General features: G+C 41.6%; 1 protein-coding gene across 1 annotated transcript in view; it reads right to left on the reverse strand.

Annotated features, from left to right (window-relative positions):
* The window catches only part of LOC126320748 (venom carboxylesterase-6-like), a 77,851-nt gene extending 74,442 nt beyond the window's left edge, over positions 1-3,409 (reverse strand). The window contains exon 1 of the mRNA XM_049994098.1: positions 3,301-3,409. Within this exon, the coding sequence (XP_049850055.1) occupies positions 3,301-3,363 (63 nt within the window). The 5' untranslated portion in view covers positions 3,364-3,409. The remainder of the gene's footprint in view (positions 1-3,300) is intronic.
* Between the last annotated feature and the right edge of the window lie 20,191 nt (positions 3,410-23,600).

Here is a 23,600-nt window from a genome sequence, read left to right on the forward strand (position 1 = left end):
ATACTGAGTTTTCTCTGGAAGCAGCACTTCCACACCCTCAATTCATTGCTTTTGGTAACAGATGTCATTTTGTCCTGCTGAAATCCCGCAAAAGGGCATCAGTTGCAAATAACTAAAAAAGATCATTTGTGACAAATTGTAACTGAAACTCTTAAAATAAGTATTTTTGCTGCTTTTATTTTAATGTACTATATTTAAAACTATTTGGCTTGTTTCAGAGTCGCAGCCCTTCTGAAGCTTCTATTCGTTTGATCAGCAAAGAAAGACCGGGCGCTTGGTCATTGACCTGCGAGTCTGAAACCAACAGCAAAGAATTAAATATCAACATATAAAATAAAAATATGGAGTTCAACTGTGTAACTGCTACTGCATCAGTTACGCACCCGCAAATCAATTTCCCCATCGAAAATAATGCAGGAAATAATAACACTGAAAAGGTAGAAAAGCAACAAAGAAGTATTAGTCAGAAATAACGTTAAAATGGATAGTCGGGAGAATGTGAGCCACTATTAATGTAATTAGGATGTGATATCTAACATGCATCAGAAATGGAATCATCTGTTCCTAAGACTACTCACAAAACGTAATTCATAAAATCACGTGCTACAATGAAAGGAGTGAAAACTGATGTAACATACAGTGCAGAAGCATATTAACTGTTGTAAAGTGTAGCAAGAGTGCTACATACAAACTGCAACACACGTACAATTGCTAGAGACACACATTTCCAATACTGAGAAGCTTCTTCAGCCTTTGAACGAAACACGTTCCGTTGGAGGCTCGGCACTGGTTCACCGATCTTATTGGCATTGTGTATTTTAGCGTCCTATAACAAAATTATTGCTAAATAAAATGCAACACAATGCCTACTGCGCACAATGGACTCGCTTCGGGAGGACGACGGTTCAGACCTGCGTCCGGCCATCCTGATTTGGGTTTCCGTGACTTCACTAAATCGATTCAGGCTGAGAGTCGACTTCGTGGCATTAAGAGAAGCTTGCTCGTGGAGTCGTGGAGCGAGAGGCAGTGGTGGGTGTTTTGAGGGCTCGCGGCGATTAGCCGACCGCTCAAGGGATGTGGTAGGCTGGTGCGTGGACACCTCTCGCGGGGATTTTCCCGAAGGTCGAGTGTGCGAGCTTGCGTGAAGGGTGGAGGGACTTAATGGTATCTTAGATGAGTGAAATGACGGATGAATATTATATTTTGAGCGAAACTACAGGCCATACAAACATGATTCAGCAAGACCACACACACTAGAAAAATGGTCATCGCAATTTCAAGCATGAATCTAGAGCAAATATCAAGACAGTTAGAACTGTTTGAAGAATGATAGGTTATGAAATTAATAAGAACTAACACGGTGTGCTTGTATATTCCATTCTATGTAGAGAACGGTGAACGTTACGTGCAGTCTGCTTCCAGAGTAAGTAGAAGCTAAATACATTTATTCACTTGGCTCTGGAGATGTTCAAAAGAATGTAACAAAAAACACCAAAGAGAAGCCATTGAATTTTCTGGAGAAGACAGGAAATAAAACCAAAACCAGCGAAGAAACACAAGTAGGTTAGTTAGATGTTAACAAATGTTAATTCTAGGATTGGCAATGTTTTCTGAATTATTGCAGTGTAATGATAAGGAAGCGTGCACGGTAGCTATTGGTGAGAAACTGAAAATGGGAATTCAGAATGAGATTTTCACTCTGCAGTGGAGTGTGCGCCGATATGAAACTTCCTGGCAGATTAAAACCTTGTGCCGGACCGAGACTTGAACTCCGGACCTTTGCCTTTCGCGGGCAAGTGCTCTACAAACTAAGCCACCCAAGCACGACTGACGCTCCGTCCTCACAGCTTTACTTCCGCCAGTACCTCGCCTTCTACCTTCCAAACTTCACAGAAGCTCTCCTGGTTCACAGAAGAGCTTCTGTAAAGTTTGGAAGGTAGGAGACGAGGTACTGGCAGAAGCAAAGCTATGAGGACTGAGCGTGAGTCGTGCTTGGGTAGCTCAGTGCCTCAAGATGACTGGGTGTTGTGTGTCTTTCATCCTCATTCACTCGCAAGTCGCCATAGTGGCGTTAAAGAACTTGTGGGGCTGCGGCCGAACCGCCCCGCGAGGGGTCTCCCGGCCACCAATGCCATACGCTCATTATAGCCGGCACGGGTAGCTCAGCGTGTTCGGTCAGAGGGTTAACTGCCCTCTGTAATAAAAAAAACTGAGTGAATGAATCGACGACGAACTGAAACGGGTATCTTGCTACGACCGCCACGAGCAGATAGAACGAACGAAAACGACCAAAATGAGATTAAAAAAAAATAAAATTGGTAGAGCACTTGCCTGCGAAGGGCAAAGGTCCCGAGTTCGAGTCTGGGTCCGGCACACAGTTTTAATCTGCCAGGAAGTTTGAAAATGGGAATGTAAAAGAAAGTGAACACTAATTAAACGCTCTAATAATCTTAAAGTATTGCGCAACCAGTGGGTTCGACGTCGAAGAACTGCAGCTAATAAAAATACACGCTGGGTAAGAATTACTTACCGCCATTCGTTTTGTTCCGTTGCATGTTATGACAATACTTTAACTTTTCTAATTGTAGCTATTGGAAAGAAGATGGTGGTAGAAGAACATGAGATGAAGACAAGCTTTTTATACGACAAAAGTAGATAGTTCCATCTAAGTTGTGTTATTCTTCTGCATTGTTGCTCGTCGCACGATTTGTTATGCAAATTATGCTCATTTCCAGACAAATTCCCGAAGTATAAAGGCGTACACTATACATCTGTTAGTTACGGTACTCGTTTTCTTTACAAGTAGCTATGGTACCACGAGACAGATGAAACAAATCAGGCTTTTTTAACGAATTACTTGGCCAAAAAGTATATCTGGAAAAGTTAGAAGGTTTCGAAAATAATACAGATCGATTGGACTTATCAAAAAGACAAAACTAGGCAACCCTACGTTGTAACATATCGATGAAAAAGACACGTTGATCGATCTGAGCTAGTTTAGTTTAATTTATTACGTGTAGAAATCGGCATGCGGAAAGTAAAGCAGGAATTTGTGTTTGTTTCTTTCGTGAATTTTTGCTTTGGAGTAGTAATGAAAGGAAATTTCACTGCAGCCAGCATCCTATTCTACGTGTTTTTCTAAAATATCTTTAATCGTATGAAAATTCGTATGATGTCGTTCGTACCCCATCGATAAATCTTCCTTAAGTAAAACTGTGTTTGCTAAATTTTATACATTACATGAAAAAAATAAACTCATTTGCGCAATAAAGCGTAAGGTTTAGAAATAAATTTACTTACGGTTATGAGAACCAGGATTAAGGAGAGTACTACCGTGAAATGTACTAATTCTTTTAGCCACATTGTAATCAACACTTGATTCCTTGCAGAGTAGAAGCAAGCGACTGAGCTGGATATCTACGTATCTCGCAAACAAACAAAGATATCAAAAATGACATACTGGTGCTCATCAAGATGAAAAACACTCCACTCTCTTAAAGATAGCATCAGTGTGAGTGCTGAAAGGACTATTGATGACATAGTCGTAGTGGAGTATTTACAGATATGTTTGATACATCCAGCACTCAGTGCAGAACTTTTGCGAGAAGCTTCCATTGGTATGGTATTGCTTATCGTTAAGAATTAAACGGAATGTAGAGGACTGGAAACTTAAAAACAGAAAAGAATTAAAAGAACATTTAAAATCATGGCAGTACACGCGGATGGTGAATTAAACTATTAGAAGACTAAACCATTAGATGACCCTCGTTTTCTAGAAGAGTTGTCTCCAAATTCTCGTCAAATCATCCAGGCTTAGGTTCTTCGAGTACGGAAGGGCACGATCTGCTTTCCTCCACATTCATGTCCTAAACAGTAGGGACGTCGCCTGTAACCAATTCGAATTTGACACGACACAAATTCCATCTGTCCTTCTCCTATTTGTAGTCACTCAAAATACAAAAGAAAATCTTATCAATATTGAAGATGCTGTATTAACAATGAACACGAAATTAAAAATAAAGGACATTGTTTAAGTCAACTGTATCTTACACACATCGTGTTTCGAGAGCTGTAATCCCACAATTTGAGGTATTTGCATCACTAAGGTCCTTTATCTCCTATATACTGAGCTAGGCCCACAGATGTTCTATTGAGGACAGATTTTGAGATCTCGCTGTTCATAGAAGTACCTCAACATCATGAAGACAGTTCATAGCGACACGTTCCTCGTGTGGACGAGCATTTTCTTGTTGAAAAATTGCACCACCATACTGTCGCAATAGAAACACGTATCTTGTGTGGATGACAACTGTCCTGCTCAAAAATGGCACCAGTATGCAGCTGCATGTGAGGTAACGCGTGAGGAAGTACGTTCCATTGTGCAGTCATATTTCCTCAATAACTACCAGCCATGACTTGAAGTCACCCTATGGCTCCTCACATCAGTACACCACTGTGCCACTCCAAAAGATTGGAAGACTGCTACCCCTCCCCAGGACGCCACAGTACTTACCAACGATAATCTACGGTAGTGCAGAACATTGCTGAACGAAATGTGACACCATTCATCAACACTTCATGTTTCCTGGACGTGGCATCATTCCAAACTCAGCCGTTTGCGTTGTGGTATTAGTGGCGACCAATACATGGGACGGTAATTCACTTCTCCTGCTGCTCCAAATCCCTGGCCAATGATGTGAGACGGCATAGAATGTTACATGGAGCCGTCTACTTGCTCTCGGATGGCAGGCGTAGATGTAAATGGATTATGATGTGCTTGATGCAAAATAGGGCGACCCTTCGCTGTGGTGGTTAGACGTTGTCGAATGAAACCTTCGCAAACGAGTATACGTGCCCTCATGTTCCGATGCAGTCCAGCATGGAGCTACTGCCACATTCACAGAGCCACAAATTTGGATATTGTGCGATTCGACCAGTTGGCCAAACGGAAACCCACAGTCAGGCCTACTTCAAACACTGTTAACTCATGATTTCGCTATTTCAGACACGTACACAACATTTCCATGTACTTCACAGCGATCACTCAACATCTGACAATGTTCACGCCCACTATATACCCTAACAGGTCCGATAACAGCACCGAACACCAACAGCAACCTGGTGATCATTCTACCTTTCACAGAAAACTGCAGCTCTAATCATTTACATACCCTCAGATGGTCCATGTGTGTACGAAGTTATCTGACATACAAACATGTCTTCGTGGTGCTTCACTTTTTCCTTGTCAGGCAGTGTATATCAGAATGACTCCGTACTGACGAAATCACAGAAGAGTGGAAGACATATACATTTTCTAGCCAGATGAGCAGAAATCTTTATAGAAGGCCGGAGTTTTAAAGATGTAAGCAAGTACAGTAGTGTGTGCATAGAATAACGTGGCCAGAAGATGCGCAGTCGGCAGGACGCACGTGGAAAGAGCAGTGGAGGTGGGGGTTGCGAGCAGGCACGTTAGGGGAGATGCTAACGCTGGTACGGACGTGCTATTATAAACTGAATCCTTTGCTCAAATTTTTTGTAAATATGAAGTGGAACGCACTCATAAAGAACTACTGTCATCTCTACATTTGTTACTACCTAAAAAGAATTCTGCCAAAAATAAAATAAAAGTAACGATTTATTTTTGCCTGGCCTGTAAACCATTTATTACTTTCAAAAAAGCAACGAGTGATAAATTTTGAGTTAAACCTACATTTGTCCTTTTGCCATGTTGACAGCTGCTACTTTTCCCAAAACAGCGGCACTGACACAATGTCATCTCACTAACATGTTGTGCAGATTGAGCTGCGAGAGAATTCTGAAATAGTGGTTTATTAAATGAGGGATTGAGGAAAAGTTATATCAAAGCACATCCCCAGTACAAAAGTGTTATTTCTTCACTTACGTTGCTCCAAAACCCACAGCATTTTTCTTTTCAAAACCATCGATGGCCCTTAAAAATTACATTCTTGCATTGAAAAAGCCTATAGTTAGTGAAATAACGCAGTAGATAATGAAGTTTTGCACAACAATTACACAGAAAAAACACTCCTATCATTTGCCAAAATCTTATTTCGATACTTAAAACCAATTTGCAATCTGAGGAATGTTGTGGATATTACATCCTGGCTTTGTCGCTGACGGGCTCGATCGCAAATGAGTGTGCTACAACAAATCAATTTTCTCGATATTGGTGACAGATACCTCCACCAAACTTGAGTATTTTAGCAAAATTTCATACACAGCAGTATATTATGTAAAATGCACCAAACACAAAATCGCAGTGAACCTGCAAACTTTTTCGATTTTATCACAGCGACTTATTTAAATGTGAAATCACAATAACTATTACCATTATAGAAATAGTAGGATGTCATCACGAAGCTGTCATATAAAACTAAGGTATTTTACCAAACAGTTTCTGTACAATCGTTTGAGAAACACTGCATGGTGTACGCGACGATTCTGTCATTGCAACATGTCGCTGACCGGCTTAAAGTGTGCAAAATACTTTGGCCTCCTCTTCGGAATAAACGATTGAACTTCCCTAGTGCTTTGGTCGAAAGTTGGTCAGTGCGCATTGGCCACTGTATTCTGGACGAACTTTACCTATAAATGTTAAGGAGAAATATACTGAATGAGACCTAATTTTCCGTGTCCTGAGTAGACCAACCACGCTGGTAAGGTGGCTTTACTATAACCTGTTGAAAAAAATTAGGACCATGCAGTTGATTGCTCCACGCGACAGAAGGGACTACTCAGCTGGCATAGTACATGTGGCGTGCGTCAGGGAATTTTTTGCTTAAAGGAATACCTCCTTAAGTTCAGTGATGAAATACTTGATGAAATCAAAGATATATCAACAACCGTACTCTTGAAAGAGATATTTTGGTGTTAAACAGGAAAGTTATTAGCACATTGCAGGAGCATCCACGGAAAGGTCCCACAATTAGGCCCACTAACTAAAAGCAATAATTCTCACGTAATAATAGATACTAAAAGTTCGATAAAAACGAAGTGAGCAGCAGCAAAATTATTAAATAAAAACAGTACATCTACCAACACTTTGACACACGGTAGCAATTTCTACCGTGAGGTGGTAGCACAGACACGTAGATGCAGTCGCATTTGATGGGTAACTCCAAAAATCTGAAATGGGAGCTAGCAGTAAATACAAAAACTAATGTGAAATTGAAAATAGGCCAATTGTACTGCAAATACGAAGAAGGGAATTTCTTTAAAAAATTGGTAGGAAATTTCTAAGGAAGTCCAACTAGCTCAATTGTCCTTTAAGCCCCAACTCCCCTCCCCCCACCCTTTTCTTCTACCAACCAATCACATCGATGTATTAAAATACGGCATCACATCTGAATAAAATAAATTTTTAAAAACTCACACAAGCTTAGTTGTTTTTTATACCTCTTCTCTGACCTTCCCCTATCTCCAGCCGATCGTAACTCAATATTAAAAAATTGAACAGTCATTAGCCCAAACCACTAAAAAAAGACCTCCCCTCCACCCTATCTCCAGCCAATCACAGCACAGCACTCCTTATCTCCAACAAATCAAACAGCAATGTTAACAATCCAGTACGATGAAAACAACCAAATGAGTGCTTTATACCGCACGTCCCTCCTTTCTGTCTCCAACTAATCAGATAGTATCGTAAAAATGGTGTCAATTGCATTACTTACGTACAGCCCACCAATATGCACTATTTCCCCACTTCCCTCCTCTTTCCAGGGCACAATTTAAAAGCCAGAATGATAGAGATACACCAGTTGTCGGTCTAAGGCGCTGCAGTCATGGACTGTGCGGTAAGTCCCGGCGGAGGTTCGAGTCCTCCCTCGGGCATGGGTATTTGTGTTTGTCCTTAGGATATTTTAGGTTAAGTAGTGTGTAAGCTTAGGGACTGATGACCTTAGCAGTTAAGTCCCAGTCCCACAACATTTCACACACATTTGAACATTTGAGCACGAGTTGTGTATTCTATGCCCCAAGCCTACTCCAGTAAACGCTGAACGCTAGATGGTAAAGGGTGAAAGCTAAATGCCTTACAGTAAACGTTAAAAGCTAATCGTTAAACGGTAAAAGCCAAATGCTAGAAGCCTAATGGTGAATGCTAAATGGCACATGATAAATAGTAAACGCTGAACAGTAAACACTAAACGATAAACACTGAAGAGTTAATGTTATACACCTATGGCATAATGCCTATCCATCACTGATCGTCACTGATCTCTGACCAACATTAATCGCTGACTGTTATTGATCACTGACAATCAGTGATCCCTAACCATCATTGATCAATGCCATCAATAATCACTGCAAATATAGCAGCATATTTCTACGACAGTTTATGATGGTCTCAAATTAAATTATTTCTCTGAAATTGAAAGATGAGTGTGTACATAAGCATGCCACTGGAAAAAGTTAAAAAATGCTTCCAAGGTAAAAATGTTATGCATCATTTATGTTCATGCGCATCTCTGTATTTCTTACAGCAAAAATACTGTACTCACCTGTGTTGTCTTGGCTGGTCGTTGTGACCGAGCGGTTCTAGGCGCTTCAGTTCGGAACCGCGCGACTGCTATGGTCGCCTCGGGCATAGATGTGTGTGATGTTCTTAGGTTAGTTAGGTTTAAGTAGTTCTAAGTTCTAGGGGACTGATGACCTCAGACTTTAAGTCCCATAGTGCTCAGAGCCATTTGAACCATTTCTCGTCTCACACACAACGATACTAAATTGCCTTATCATGTTACAGTCTCACTATGGAATAAAAGAAAAAACAAAAAATACTAATAATTTTACTACCCAAACGGTTTCACAGGGAAGTATTACATTACATACTGTCACATGCAGTGAAAATATAAGAATTTAATGCAAATTTTACAGCATCCTCCAGACTCTTTACACCATCCTAAAATTTACAGACGCTCGAAATTTGGCACGTACTTCGATGCGAGATGCCTTTAATAGGTTCCACAACGAAACATTGTCTCGAAATTTGGTAGAAAATCCGAAGAAATTCTGGTCGTATGTAAAGTACACAAGCGGCAAGACGCAGTCAATACCTTCGCTGCGCAGTGCCGATGGTACTGTTATCGACGACTGTGCCGCTAAAGCGGAGTTATTGAACGCAGTTTTCCGAAATTCCTTCACCAGGGAAGACGAATGGAATATTCCAGAATTTGAAACACGAACATCTGCTAGCATGAGTTTCTTAGAAGTAGATACCTTAGGGGTTGCGAAGCAACTCAAATCGCTTGATACGGGCAAGTCTTCAGGTCCAGATTGTATACCGATTAGGTTCCTTTCAGATTACGCTGATACTATAGCTCCCTACTTAGCACTCATATACAACCGCTCGCTCACCGATAGATCTGTACCTACAGATTGGAAAATTGCGCAGGTCGCACCAGTGTTCAAGAAGGGTAGTAGGAGTAATCCATTTAACTACAGACCTATATCATTGACGTCGGTTTGCAGTAGGGTTTTGGAGCATATACTGTATTCAAACATTATGAATCACCTCGAAGGGAACGATTTATTGACACGTAATCAGCATGGCTTCAGAAAACATCGCTCTTGTGCAACGCAGCTAGCTCTTTATTCGCACGAAGTAATGGCCGCTATCGACAGGGGATCTCAAGTTGATTCCGTATTTCTAGATTTCCGGAAAGCTTTTGACACCGTTCCTCACAAGCGACTTCTAATCAAGCTGCGGAGCTATGGGGTATCGTCTCAGTTGTGCGACTGGATTCGTGATTTCCTGTCAGGAAGGTCGCAGTTCGTAGTAATAGACGGCAAATCATCGAGTAAAACTGAAGTGATATCAGGTGTTCCCCAGGGAAGCGTCCTGGGACCTCTACTGTTCCTGATCTATATAAATGACCTGGGTGACAATCTGAGCAGTTCTCTTAGGTTGTTCGCAGATGATGCTGTAATTTACCGTCTAGTAAGGTCATCCGAAGACCAGTATCAGCTGCAAAGCGATTTAGAAAAGATTGCTGTATGGTGTGTCAGGTGGCAGTTGACGCTAAATAACGAAAAGTGTGAGATGATCCACATGAGTTCCAAAAGAAATCCGTTGGAATTCGATTACTCGATAAATAGTACAATTCTCAAGGCTGTCAATTCAACTAAGTACCTGGGTGTTAAAATTACGAACAACTTCAGTTGGAAGGACCACATAGATAATATTGTCGGGAAGGCGAGCCAAAGGTTGCGTTTCATTGGCAGGACACTTAGCAGATGCAACAAGTCCACTAAAGAGACATCTTACACTACACTCGTTCGTCCTCTGTTAGAATATTGCTGCGCGGTGTGGGATCCTTACCAGGTGGGATTGACGGAGGACATCGAGAGGGTGCAAAGAAGGGCAGCTCGTTTTGTATTATCGCGTTATAGGGGAGAGAGTGTGGCAGATATGATACACGAGTTGGGATGGAAGTCATTACAGCATAGACGTTTTTCGTCGCGACGAGAGCTTTTTACGAAATTTCAGTCACCAACTTTCTCTTCCGAATGCGAAAATATTTTGTTGAGCCCAACCTACATAGGAAGGAATGATCATCAAAATAAAATAAGAGAAATCAGAGCTCGAACAGAAAGGTTTAGGTGTTCGTTTTTCCCGCTCGCTGTTCGGGAGTGGAATAGTAGAGAGATAGTATGATTGTGGTTCGATGAACCCTATGCCAAGCACTTAAATGTGAATTGCAGAGTAGTCATGTAGATGTAGATGTAGATCCTCTATTGAAAACAGTAATTTATTGTAATTTGAGTAGTTATATGAAACACTCTATTAGACAATCAAGACTTCACAGCTGTATATGATTGGTTGATTGTTTGATTTGGGGGAGGATTAGGGAAGGATGGGGAGGGGAGTCGACCGTGCCGACCATCCCAGCATTTTTGTGGAGCGATTTATGGGAATCACGGGAAACCTACATTAGGATGGCAGGACGGGGTTCTGAACTGTCGTCCTCCCGAATGCGAATCCAGTGTGTTAGCAACTGCGTCACGTCTCTCGGTAGCTGTATATGAAATCGAAACGGCACTGACCAGCTTTCGTGGTCAATCTGTGTACATTACGAATAATATGTTTGTCATGGAGATGTCCGCCAGCTTCTTATGATAGAAGTGATACAGTTCTAGGTAATAAATACACTTGTCTCTAGCCGGCCGCGGTGGTCTCGCGGTTCTAGGCGCGCAGTCCGGAACCGTGAGACTGCTACGGTCGCAGGTTCGAATCCTGCCTCGGGCATGGCCGTGTGTGATGTCCTTAGGTTAGTTAGGTTTAAGTAGTTCTAAGTTCTAGGGGACTGATGACCACAGCAGTTGAGTCCCATAGTGCTCAGACCCATTTGAACCATTTTTTGAACTTGTCTCTAACGTACACTTCGCAAACAAGACAGTATTCGGAATCACTAAAGCACTCTCTTTGGGGGGTTGTAATATTTACTCATTGACTTATGCAAAAGGTTCAACAATGAATTTATATGTGAGAGGTAAACGCTACTGCTAATAAAACAACAGTTTTCTTTTAGAGATTAATATTACCATCTTCCGCTCCGTAATACTTTATGAATGGATACTGACTTTTTTATATACACGACAATTAAATATCAGTCTTTTCACTCACTCTTCCACGATGTATGCCAACTTTACCGCTGTTGAAGAAGCCGAGTTAGGCGGAGCTGATAGTTGGGAGTCTTGATGGTAGATATGTCTAGCAGTCCTTCAGATGAACTAGCACCATTTCGTGTTGACACGTTTTGCACTCAGTGTCGGGTAGTGCTTGCTCTTTCTCCAACTTTGTCAGTCTTATGGTGTGTATTGGATTCCCCACGCTCTACAAGTTCTGTAACGCAGAATCCCTGCTTTCATTATTACACTGAATAACTGATAAGCAAAATTCTTATTAGTAGCAGTGCCTGTAGTAATTACATCTTTTGCGAAGAGAGCGACGGCGATATTGACTCTGCAAAGGTTCTGCGGTCGTGAATCAGCTGGAAACTTCTTCGTAGCAATGTTTTCCAGCTTTTATAGAATGCTGGCATCCTGAATCAGCACGCGACTGTGTGATCAGCAAGCATTAGTGAGCAAGTTTTGTTATATTTTGTTTACAACACACGTTTCCCAAGGAAAGAGGACCCCAGCTCGAAATTTGCATGGAAACATAATCTTTCATTATTTATGGATGTGTCTGTTGGAGAGGAAAACAGATTAAACAGATAGAACTCGCTTCTCCAGAACACAAATGTGGGTTAAAATATAAAAAAGAGAAATTATGAAAAAAAAATACTTTTAAAAAGGCGTACCTCATTAATTAAAGCGGTAATGTACTTCTCTTAGACGCAGTGGTAATGCATATCATCTCATGATTGGCTGCGGCCTTGTGACGGATAAGGCTGCAGCTTTATCTTTTGCAGATTGTTAACTGTGCTTTCTCGACCATCTCGCACTATACACTGCTGACATAAAGCTGGCTCAGTTACTTTCAGATCTTCTGTGGAAGCGAATGTAATCTCTCGCTATCTGTTCCCATAACTTAATGTGTGCTGTTCCATCCAGATCAATAAATATGTGGACTGTTTGCGAAACACTGAAATGAATTCTTTGCAGATATCTCTCAACTGATGGAATGACTCCATACGCAGTGTCCCAACCTTTCATTGTAGTATTTTCGACAGCCACCTTGAAGTTCAGTCAGAAATTAAAACTCGTCCGCTGTGTACCTATTTATTTCCTCTCTTTAATCTCATTTACACTGAGCTACAAGATATTTTAAAAATTTCATCTGTCTTATTAATCAATAACCCTACAGCAGCAATCACTTTCACTTCCAAATATTCTGCAGCTCATTTTGTACCCATATGTAACATAAAAGACAAATGGACAAGATTAGCTTTTTTTACTAAGACCAACACATGGTTTTATTCAACATCGATGTTATGCAAAAATAGCTCACCTTCGGGTCTGATTCATTTCCACTCTTTCACCTGTATTTCAGTGTGTTACTAGGTATTTCAGTAGTCCATTTCGTATCATCTGAAAAAATAGACAACACTAATGTCAATAGGATGATTACTACCATGTGATTTTATTAGACAACTATCGGTTTTCCGAAAGGTTTTTCAACAGAAAATACTATATATGCTTTCACTAGTCAAATATGAAACTCTGAATAACCGAACATCGTCCACTGGGATTTTTGTGAACTCTCAAATGATTTTGACAGTGTGAATCACGAACATCTTCTCATCAAGCTTAAATATTGTGGATTTGTGGACGTACACAAATGGTTTGATTAGCATTTAACTGGAATAAAGCAGAAGGTTGAAGTTAACAGTGCATATCGTCTGCAAAAATCAGCAGAGTCCTTTTGAGGCATGGCGTCTTATATCGGTCCTGTCTGGAGTATGTGTAGCGGGAGAATGACGCATGCGTGCACAGTGAGAGAGAGTCTGAGGAGGGTTCAGTCGAGTACGTAGTTCTAATTTTCATCTGCTAGAGGACAGTAGCGGACAGGACTAAACAAAAAGAACTATGGTGTAATAAAGAATTTTGACCACCAGAGTCCAGCAGCGCACAGTGGCATCCAAAAAACAGCTCAAGAGAATGCTTTTGTGACTTGTTCCGTTAATTTCTTGAAGGCCTTTTTGTTTATTTATGTTTGTACAGTTCTGTATATGCTTTTAGTAGTGTGAATGATGCGCCAATCTGGTCTAAAGTAATTATGTAGATCACTGTTCTAATGATGAACGCTCTACGAACTACTGTGAGAAAGTTACAAGACAGTGTGAATGCAGACGATGGGAAACTTTGTAACATAATATGTTAAGAAAGTTTATGGTAAAAGGTAATCTAATTCGAGTGCAAATGAAAATAGTTTATAACCGAAAGTACAAACAATATATCAAAATGTCAAATATTTATTTCGGGAAAAAGTAGTTAGAAAGTGTGTTATTTGTTGATTGGTTAGTCATGAAAAGCGTGGACTAACGCGGGAGAATAATGTTTTTCTATTGCCCTTAAAGAAAACTGACCAATCAGAACGTTCTCTTTTAGATATATAATACTTACAGCAGTCAAGGGAGTTGGAGTCCAGCCTTTCAATGGTATGGTCATGTGTAGTATGAACTCCGAAGGAAGTTATAATTTGCCGCTTTTAGTTGTGCCAAATGTTTCAAAAATGTTTTAAAGTGAATGCATATTTATTCTGTGTGTTTTTTTTAGAAAGTACGGATTTTTAAGTAATTATGTATATGGGAAAATACAGTAATTCCACGTGGAATATTGAGCAAATCGGTGACTAAAAACATGAGTGCAATAGACACTGATGAACTTAATAGTACTTAATAGTATAGTGAGCATTTTCATTTAAGAGCAATCCATGCTTAGTAGTTTTTCAGATTTCGGTAAATACGTTACCATAAACTTGCTAACGTGAATGTAAGGGTTTGTGCATGATTGTGTTAAAATTAGCACAGGCTTGGCAGTGAAGGTGCACATCTCAAGGTTCAGAATATACCGAAGTTTTGCCAATCTTTCCAACTTTCATTCAAAATTAAGACCTTTTCCCGATTCTTAGAATAATTTACGTTGTATTCAGAACGATGCAAGTTGCAGTACGGTAGGTTTCTGCTTGGCTTTCCTACCAGTGATCTGCTGCAACGAGTTCACAGGTAGGTGCAGGTAATGGTAGAACGAAACCGCGCCGCCGCACTCTGACTGGGGAGGTATTAAGAATGGTACCCCACAGGGTTCAGTAATGGGCCCATTATTGTTCTTAATATTTATTAATGACTTGCCACTCTATATTTTCTCATGAAGAAAGAAGGCTAATTATTTTTATTCATGATAGAAGCACAGTAACACGCCCAACAAAACAGAGTTAGTTAAAGAAATTGTAAATAATGTATTTCTGAAAATTATTAAGTGGTGCTCTGCAGATTGACTCACACTAAATTTTGAGAAAACAGCATTTAAAGTTCCTTACAGTAAATGGCATAACGCCATTGATAAATACAGACTTTGAATAGAAATCTGTTGCTAAGGCAGAATATCCGAACTTTCTGGATGTGTGCACTGATGAGAATTTGAACCGGGAGAAACCATTGATGATCTGTTCAGCTACTTATGCTAGAAGAGTTATTGCAAATTTTGGTGATAAACATATCACAAAATTAGTCTACTATGTTATTTCCATAGCCTGCTGCTAATATCATTCATCACAGCCATAATATTTAAAACGTTTTTAACGAGATAGTTCCCAACGTCACTCTGTCGGTTGAGTCTGTGATATTCTGGCAGGTAGGGGATAGGACTAATTAGAACGAGAGGAAGGCAGAGTTCTTTTTAGTGCAATTGGTTCTGGGGAAGTATGCTTTTGTGGGGCCCTCTACGTTCCATAGAAGTTGCGGTGGTGTAGTTGAGCATGCTGTGTAGGAGGGGGCGGCTGTATCGGTGATGAATCCACTGTAGCCACCGTTCCTGACGGCTGCTGCATTAGCGCCACGGGATGGGATGACTTCTGCGTACCGTACGCGGCGCTCCTGATATATCCATTGAGCCCCTGTTGAGTCGAAAGGAGCGGGAATTTTGTACCCTGTTTCGTGATGTTGCGGGGGGAGAAGAAACTAAATTTGTATAAGGCCTGTTTACAAACACATTTGCTGCTTCTCGAAACGAAATGTTATTTAGAGAGATAATTTAGTTGATTTGCTTGTGTTTGAGAATCCAATGGGCGACTTCGGGACAGGACATTTTGACCACCGGTACAATGAATACAGGCAGGTTGATTGGCCTTCCCAGGGGCACCACTTGCGCATGGGCCTGTGTAATACGCACATTTTACGTTACATCTGCACTGTTTGCTGCCATGTCCAAATCGGAAACAATTATATCATTGTAAGACGAAGTTCGGTGGCAGGAGGAACAAGACTTCTTGTCAGGTGACTACAGGGTTATAAACACAAAATCAAATAGGGGTAATGCAGGAGTAGGTTTAATAATGAATAGGAAAATAGGAATGCGGGTAAGCTACTACAAACAGCATAGTGAACGCATTATTGTGGCCAAGATAGATACGAAGCCCACACCTACTACAGTAGTACAAGTTTATATGCCAACTAGCTCTGCAGATGATGAAGAAATTGAAGAAATGTACGATGAAATAAAAGAAATTATTCAGATAGTGAAGGGAGACGAAAATTTAATAGTAATGGGTGACTGGAATTCGAGTGTAGGAAAAGGGAGAGAAGGAAACATAGTAGGTGAATATGGATTGGGGCTAAGAAATGAAAGAGGAAGCCGCCTAGTAGAATTTTGCACAGAGCACAACTTAATCATAGCTAACACTTGGTTTAAGAATCATGAAAGAAGGTTGTATACGTGGAAGAACCCTGGAGATACTAAAAGGTATCAGATAGATTATATAATGGTAAGACAGAGATTTAGGAACCAGGTTTTAAGTTGTAAGACATTTCCAGGGGCAGATGTGGACTCTGACCACAATCTATTGCTTATGACCTGTAGATTAAAACTGAAGAAACTGCAAAAATGTGGGAAATTAAGGAGATGGGACCTGGATAAACTGAAAGAACCAGAGGTTGTACAGAGTTTCAGAGAGAGCATAAGGGAACAATTGACAGGAATAGGGGAAAGAAATACAGTAGAAGAAGAATGGGTAGCTCTGAGGGATGTAGTAGTGAAGGCAGCAGAGGATAAAGTAGGTACAAAGACGAGGGCTGCTAGAAATCCTTGGGTAACTGAAGAAATATTGAATTTAATTGATGAAAGGAGAAAATATAAAAATGCAGTAAATGAAGCAGGCAAAAATGAATACAAACGTCTCAAAAATGAGATCGACAGGAAGTGCAAAATGGCTAAACAGGGATGGCTAGAGGACAAATGTAAAGATGTAGAAGCCTATCTCACTAGGGGTAAGATAGATACTGCCTACAGGAAAATTAAAGAGACCTTTGGAGAGAAGAGAACCACGTGTATGAATATCAAGAGCTCAGATGGAAACCCAGTTCTAAGCAAAGAAGGGAAGGCAGAAAGGTGGAAGGAGTATATAGAAGGTTTATACAAGGGCGATGTACTTGAGGACAATATTATGGAAATGGAAGAGGATGTAGATGAAGACGAAATGGGAGATACGATACTGCGTGAAGAGTTTGACAGAGCACTGAAAGACCTGAGTCGAAACAAGGCCCCCGGAGTAGACAACATTCCATTAGAACTACTGACGGCCTTGGGACAACCAGTCCTGACAAAACTCTACCAGCTGGTGAGCAAGATGTATGAGACAGGCGAAATACCCTCAGACTTCAAGAAGAATATAATAATTCCAATCCCAAAGAAAGCAGGTGCTGACAGATGTGAAAATTACCGAACTATCAGTTTAATAAGCCACGGATGCAAAATACTAACGCGAATTCTTTACAGACGAATGGAAAAACTGGTAGATGCAGACCTCGGGGAGGATCAGTTTGGATTCCGTCGAAATGTTGGAACACGTGAGGCAATACTGACCTTACGACTTATCTTAGAAGAGAGATTGAGAAAAGGCAAACCTACGTTTCTAGCATTTGTAGACTTAGAGAAAGCTTTTGACAATGTTGACTGGAATACTCTCTTTCAAATTCTGAAGGTAGCAGGGGTAAAATACAGGGAGCGAAAGGCTATTTACAATTTGTACAGAAACCAGATGGCAGTTATAAGGGTCGAAGGACATGAAAGGGAAGCAGTGGTTGGGAAGGGAGTGAGACAGGGCTGTAGCCTCTCCCCGATGTTATTCAATCTGTATATTGAGCAAGCAGTAAAGGAAACAAAAGAAAAATTTGGAGTAGGTATTAAAATTCATGGAGACGAAGTAAAAACTTTGAGGTTCGCCGATGACATTGTAATTCTGTCAGAGACAGCAAAGGACTTGGAAGAGCAGTTGAACGGAATGGACAGTGTCTTGAAAGGAGGATATAAGATGAACATTAACAAAAGCAAAATGAGGATAATGGAATGAAGTCAAATTAAATCGGGTGATGCTGAGGGAATTAGATTAGGAAATGAGACACTTAAAGTAGTAAAGGAGTTTTGCTATTTAGGAAGTAAAATAACTGATGATGGTCGAAGTAGAGAGGATATAAAATGTAGACTGGCAATGGCAAGGAAAGCGTTTCTGAAGAAGAGAAATTTGTTAACATCGAATATAGATTTATGTATCAGGAAGTCGTTTCTGAAAGTATTTGTTTGGAGTGTAGCCATGTATGGAAGTGAAACATGGACGATAACTAGTTTGGACAAGAAGAGAATAGAAGCTTTCGAAATTTGGTGCTACAGAAGAATACTGAAGATAAGGTGGATAGATCACGTAACTAATGAGGAGGTATTGAATAGGATTGGGGAGAAGAGAAGTTTGTGGCACAACTTGACTAGAAGAAGGGATCGGTTGGTAGGACATGTTTTGAGGCATCAAGGGATCACAAATTTAGCATTGGAGGGCAGCGTGGAGGGTAAAAATCGTAGAGGGAGACCGAGAGATGAGTACACTAAGCAGATTCAGAAGGATGTAGGTTGCAGTAGGTACTGGGAGATGAAGCAGCTTGCACAGGATAGAGTAGCATGGAGAGCTGCATCAAACCAGTCTCAGGACTGAAGACAACAACAACAACAAGACGAACGGAACATACACATCCGTTGGATAGGCAAATTCATGAATATAAACTGTGGGAGCTGCTGTTATCTAAATGTCACAACACAAACAGGAGAGGGCTTTGTTACCTTTTGCCCACTCAAGATCGTAATTTTACTAAATCTCCTAATGGCAGTGCCAACGGTCTTGTCGCAGTGGTAACGCCGGTTCCCGTCAGATCACCGTAGTTAACCGCTGTCCGGCTGGGCTAGCACTTGGACGGGAGACCATCCGGTCTGGCGAGCACTGTTCGTAAGTGGGGTGCACTCAGCTCTTCTGAGGCAAACTGAGGAGCTACTTCATTGAGAAGAAGCGGCTCCGGTCTCAGAAACTGACATACGGCCGGGAGAGCGGTGTGCTAACTACATGCTCCTCCATATCCGCATCCAGTGAGGCCGATAGACTCAGGATGACACGGCGGCCGGTCGGTACCGTTGGGCCTTCATAGCCTGTTCGGAGGAGTTTTCTTATGGCAACAAAAAAATGGTTCAAATGGCTCTGAGCACTATGGGACTTAACTGCAGTGGTCATCAGTCCCCTAGAACTTAGAACTACCTAAACCTACCTAACCTAAGGACGTCACACACATCCATGCCCGAGGCAGGATTCGAACCTGCGTCCGTAGCAGTCGTGCGGTTCCGGACTGAGCGCCTAGAACCGCTAGACCACCGCAGCCGGCTCTTATAGCAACAACTTCGCAGCAAAACGTCATGTCCGTTAGTAATTCGTCGTCCATAAGTTAGGTTTGAACATTATTGAAGATGCCTTGTTTAATAAAGAAGAACTTCGGAATATAGGCCTCCAAATTTGCTTTATCTAAGGAAGGATGTTGAGCCATGGCATGGGCAGTCAGTACTGACACAGTCTCACTTTTCACACTGTTTTTTACTGCCGCCGTAATATTGATTGTATGCTTGAATAGTGACTTACATTCCGATCTAATAATTATGCCTAGTGCCATAGGATGGAGCCTGCCTCTCAGCAAATAAGACGAAAGGCCCTTTTTCGGTACTTGCATACAAGTTAGCAGTGCTAGTAGCATGTTTGTGGGTTACAGTTCCTTCTTGGGCGGCGTTGACACCTAGCACTTTCTCCATCTTGTCTCGTTGGTAGTCGTCTCCTTCCTCCCCACTGCGATCCCGCTGGCGTTTCTACGAGGGCTCCAGGTCTTTTGCTGTAGTTCCATCGACAGATGGTATATGTTGTGGTGGGTCTGTGTTGTGAGACGAAATATTTGCGTCGCAGATCACTTCAGTGATGGGTGCATGAAGTGTATCAGTATCTATTGTGACGGCTGCTGTGGCCGAGCGGTTCTAGGCGCTTCAGTCCGGAACCACCCTGCTGTAATGTCGCAGGTTCGTATCCTGCCTCGGCCATGGATGTCTGTAATGTCCTAGGTTAGTTAGGTTGAATTAGTTCTAAGTCTAAGGGACTGATGACGTCAAATGTTGAGTCCCATAGTGGTCAAAGCCATTTGAACCGTTTGAATTATCCATTGCGCCACTGTCCGGCTGGTTTTGCGAAGTTTGTCAAGCAGGGGTTTGCGATCGCCACCGTCAATGGTGGTGATCGCAGCGCAGCAAAACTTTCAACGTTTTGGCACAGCCTATGGAAGTAGAACAGGTGCTGAAACGAACCGTCACTGTGTACACTGCGTGTGCGCTAGCCGAGCAGGAAGTATTTACACCGTAGCGCGCCAGTGTTGTCTTTTCCGCTTCCTGGAGCGAACGTAGCGCGAAACTTGACCCACCATTCCCCAGCGGTAGTTTTCGCCGTACACGCTGCCCCATACACATTCTTCATTCTCTGATAGATGTCCACAGGTATTTGTCTTTTGGCAGCTAACAAAAGAAAAACAGCACGTTTATCCTGTTTGGGCGCATTTGATAATGAAGTCGCTGTTGTTCACGTTGCCGCATGTACCGCACCCAAGACTGAAAGACTCGTGTCTAATCGCCCCTTCCAACACTCTTAAATAAACGGCATGTATCCATAATTACAAAATTATTTGTGATGTAATGTAAAATAACTTACTCCACGCCATTGTGGTTCATCGTGCAAGTGATCAATGGAACATGAAAATAACTAACTACAGCACTCGATACACTTCTGGAACTATGGTGTAATGGACAAAATGCGAGCCTTGTGACTATCGGACTAGAATTGTGACTCGATACAGTACCTGCTTTTAGAATAACACGGGAGACCCGAGAGTTTAATCGCGGACGGTGCTGTTGATTATAGGAAGAATCTCACTTTTTGGTCTAACCCTACGCAAGGGTATAGAGGACATCACGTGGTAATCCCTTGACCTGCCTCCGCGAAGCTCTGTCTTGGTCACTGGAACCTGCTTGCTCCAACCTTATATCGCTCAGGCTCTTAAACTGCTCCAACCACCGCAATGGTGTGCGTCCTCTACGTCTTCTGCCGTCGACATTTACCTCTATGGTTGCTGTTTCCATTGCCTCTTGCCTTCTAGCATTGTGACCAAAATATTTCAATTTATTTTGGTTGAGAAAGAGTCGAGACTCTTGCTCTAATGCCGAGCTGCCTCATGATCGATTCAGTGGTTCGATGAGCTGCCCATTTTCAGAACTTCAGTCCTGCGATGAACCGCGGTCTTCATCGTCCGAGTTTCTGCTGCATAGGTCACGATAGGATACATTAGAGTTCGTAAGAGGGTGAGCTATGTTTTGGCAGTGATAGAGGTGTCCTTCCAGACGTGAACAAAGTTTGCTGTAGAATTCTCGCAGTCCAAATGCGCCTACGGTTCACAAGTTCGCAATCTCCAGTATCCTAAATACTCGAAGTGACTGACGACCTCGTACCCAGAAATTGTTGCAATGTTATGTCTGCTCTCATTAGGGCGATCTACAATCATCACTTTGTTCTTTGTGTTGTTGGTTTCAAGGCCATACCTTCTGTTTCGTATTGCAGCCTTCGAGTCGTTGTTTCCAATTGATGTTCGTCGGTTGTAAAATTATCAGAGTGTGATCAGCATACCTAAGAGTGTTAATTTTTATGCCACCTGCAACGATGCTGCCATACGTGTCTCCAAGAATCTCCCTCATAATGTGCTTACTATATGCACTGAACAATAGTGGAGAGAGATTGCAACCTTGTCTCACCCCGGCACTAGAAAATAGGTCTGAATAGGTGTTACTGATTCTTAGCGTCTCCGCGTTCGAAAAGCCCAGTTGCCGGATCAGGTATACCAGGTGTCTCGGTGTGCCCATCTCAATGAAGATAATCCATTACTTTGACCGTTTCACCTTGTCGAAAGCTTCGTTGAAATCCACGAAGGACATGAAGATCCTTCTTTATGAGCTGCCGGATGTTCAGGATCTGCTCACGGGAACTTTACAAAGCCAAGAAATTGCAACGAAAATCTGTGGAAGGTAGAGGACTGGTGCAAGGATTGTTAACTAGCTCTGCAATTAAATAATTGTAACGCCATAATTTGAGTCAAATTGCCGCTAAATGCACACTGAGTATATCAGCACATAAAACAAAAGTGATGGCATTTCAAGGGCTGGAATTCATAAGAGCGAAAATTGTTAAAGATGGACAAATAACTGAACAAGTAAGAGAGTTTAAACATTTAGAGTTCAATTTTAAATTTCCCTAGTCAGATGATGTAGAGCTAAAATTGGCCAGATTCAGGTATTTCTGTGGAACTATACAACGTACATTTAAACATAACGTACGTAAAGGAACCTTAATTAAACTCTGAAAAGTATTAGCGTCACCTAGTCCCCTGTATGGTAGCAAATGCTTGATCCTAACAGCTGCGTCGACTGGAACCACCAGAGATGTAGCTCCGCAGCTTTGTAGAGGGATATTCATATCTGGACGAAAAAAGAAAAAAAAAATGTATGTGAAATCTTATGGGACCTATATGCTAAGGTCATCAGTCCCTAAGCTTACACACTACTTAACCTAAATTATCCAAGTGACAAACACACACACCCATGCCCGAGGGAGGACTAGAACCTCCGCCGGGACCAGCCGCACAGTCCATGACGATAAAGGAAAAGCCGACATTAGATAATAACTAAATGTTGAACAATTACAAATATAACAGAAAAATACCGTATGTCTAATGACAGAATAACTAAAGCTGCAATACAGTATAACCCAACCAGAAAGGGGAACGTTGGATCTCTCTTAAAGAGTTCATAAACGCAACAGGTAAAAAGGCCTAATCCTTGAAGACGGTGATGATAATGGTGATGATATCCATTCTTCAATTGCACCACTGGCGGCGGAGATTTACCAACAGTCATTCTTCAAATGGTTCAAATGGCTCTAAGCACTATGGGACTTAACATCAGAGGTCATCAGTCCCCTAGACTTAGAACTAACTAACCTAAGGACATCACACACATCAAAGCCCGAGGCAGGATTCGAACCTGTGATCGTAGCAGCAGCGTGGTTCCGGACTGAATCGCCTAGAACCGCTCGGCCACAGCGGCCGGAAATCATTCTTCCCACCCACCATTCGTGAATGGAACAGGAAAGAGGAGAAAAGATAGTGGTACCAGAAATAACCTCCTCCACACATCGTAAGGTGGCTCGCGAAGTATAGATGAAGATATAGATTCCCAAACTGTGAGAAAGCTGGATTCCTCTGCTCACATTGATCAAACGATTTTGTATTTCATGCTACGTCATGACAGTGAAAGAATGGAAAGTAATGGACATCAATTGTAACTCCAACTATATTTTAGAGTAAGTGTTTGGATTTGTACAACTAAACACACAAGCTGGGCAGACTGAAAAAAATTACTCCCATGAAGAGCAGGACTATCAGGAACCTACCGAGGATTACTTTGGGAAGAACACCTTGTGAGTTTCGTACAGACGTTATACACTCTGAAAAATTCTGATACGGAGAGTCAGT

This window comes from Schistocerca gregaria, chromosome 2, assembly GCF_023897955.1.
Source record: "Schistocerca gregaria isolate iqSchGreg1 chromosome 2, iqSchGreg1.2, whole genome shotgun sequence".
Taxonomy (NCBI): Eukaryota; Metazoa; Arthropoda; class Insecta; order Orthoptera; family Acrididae; genus Schistocerca; species Schistocerca gregaria.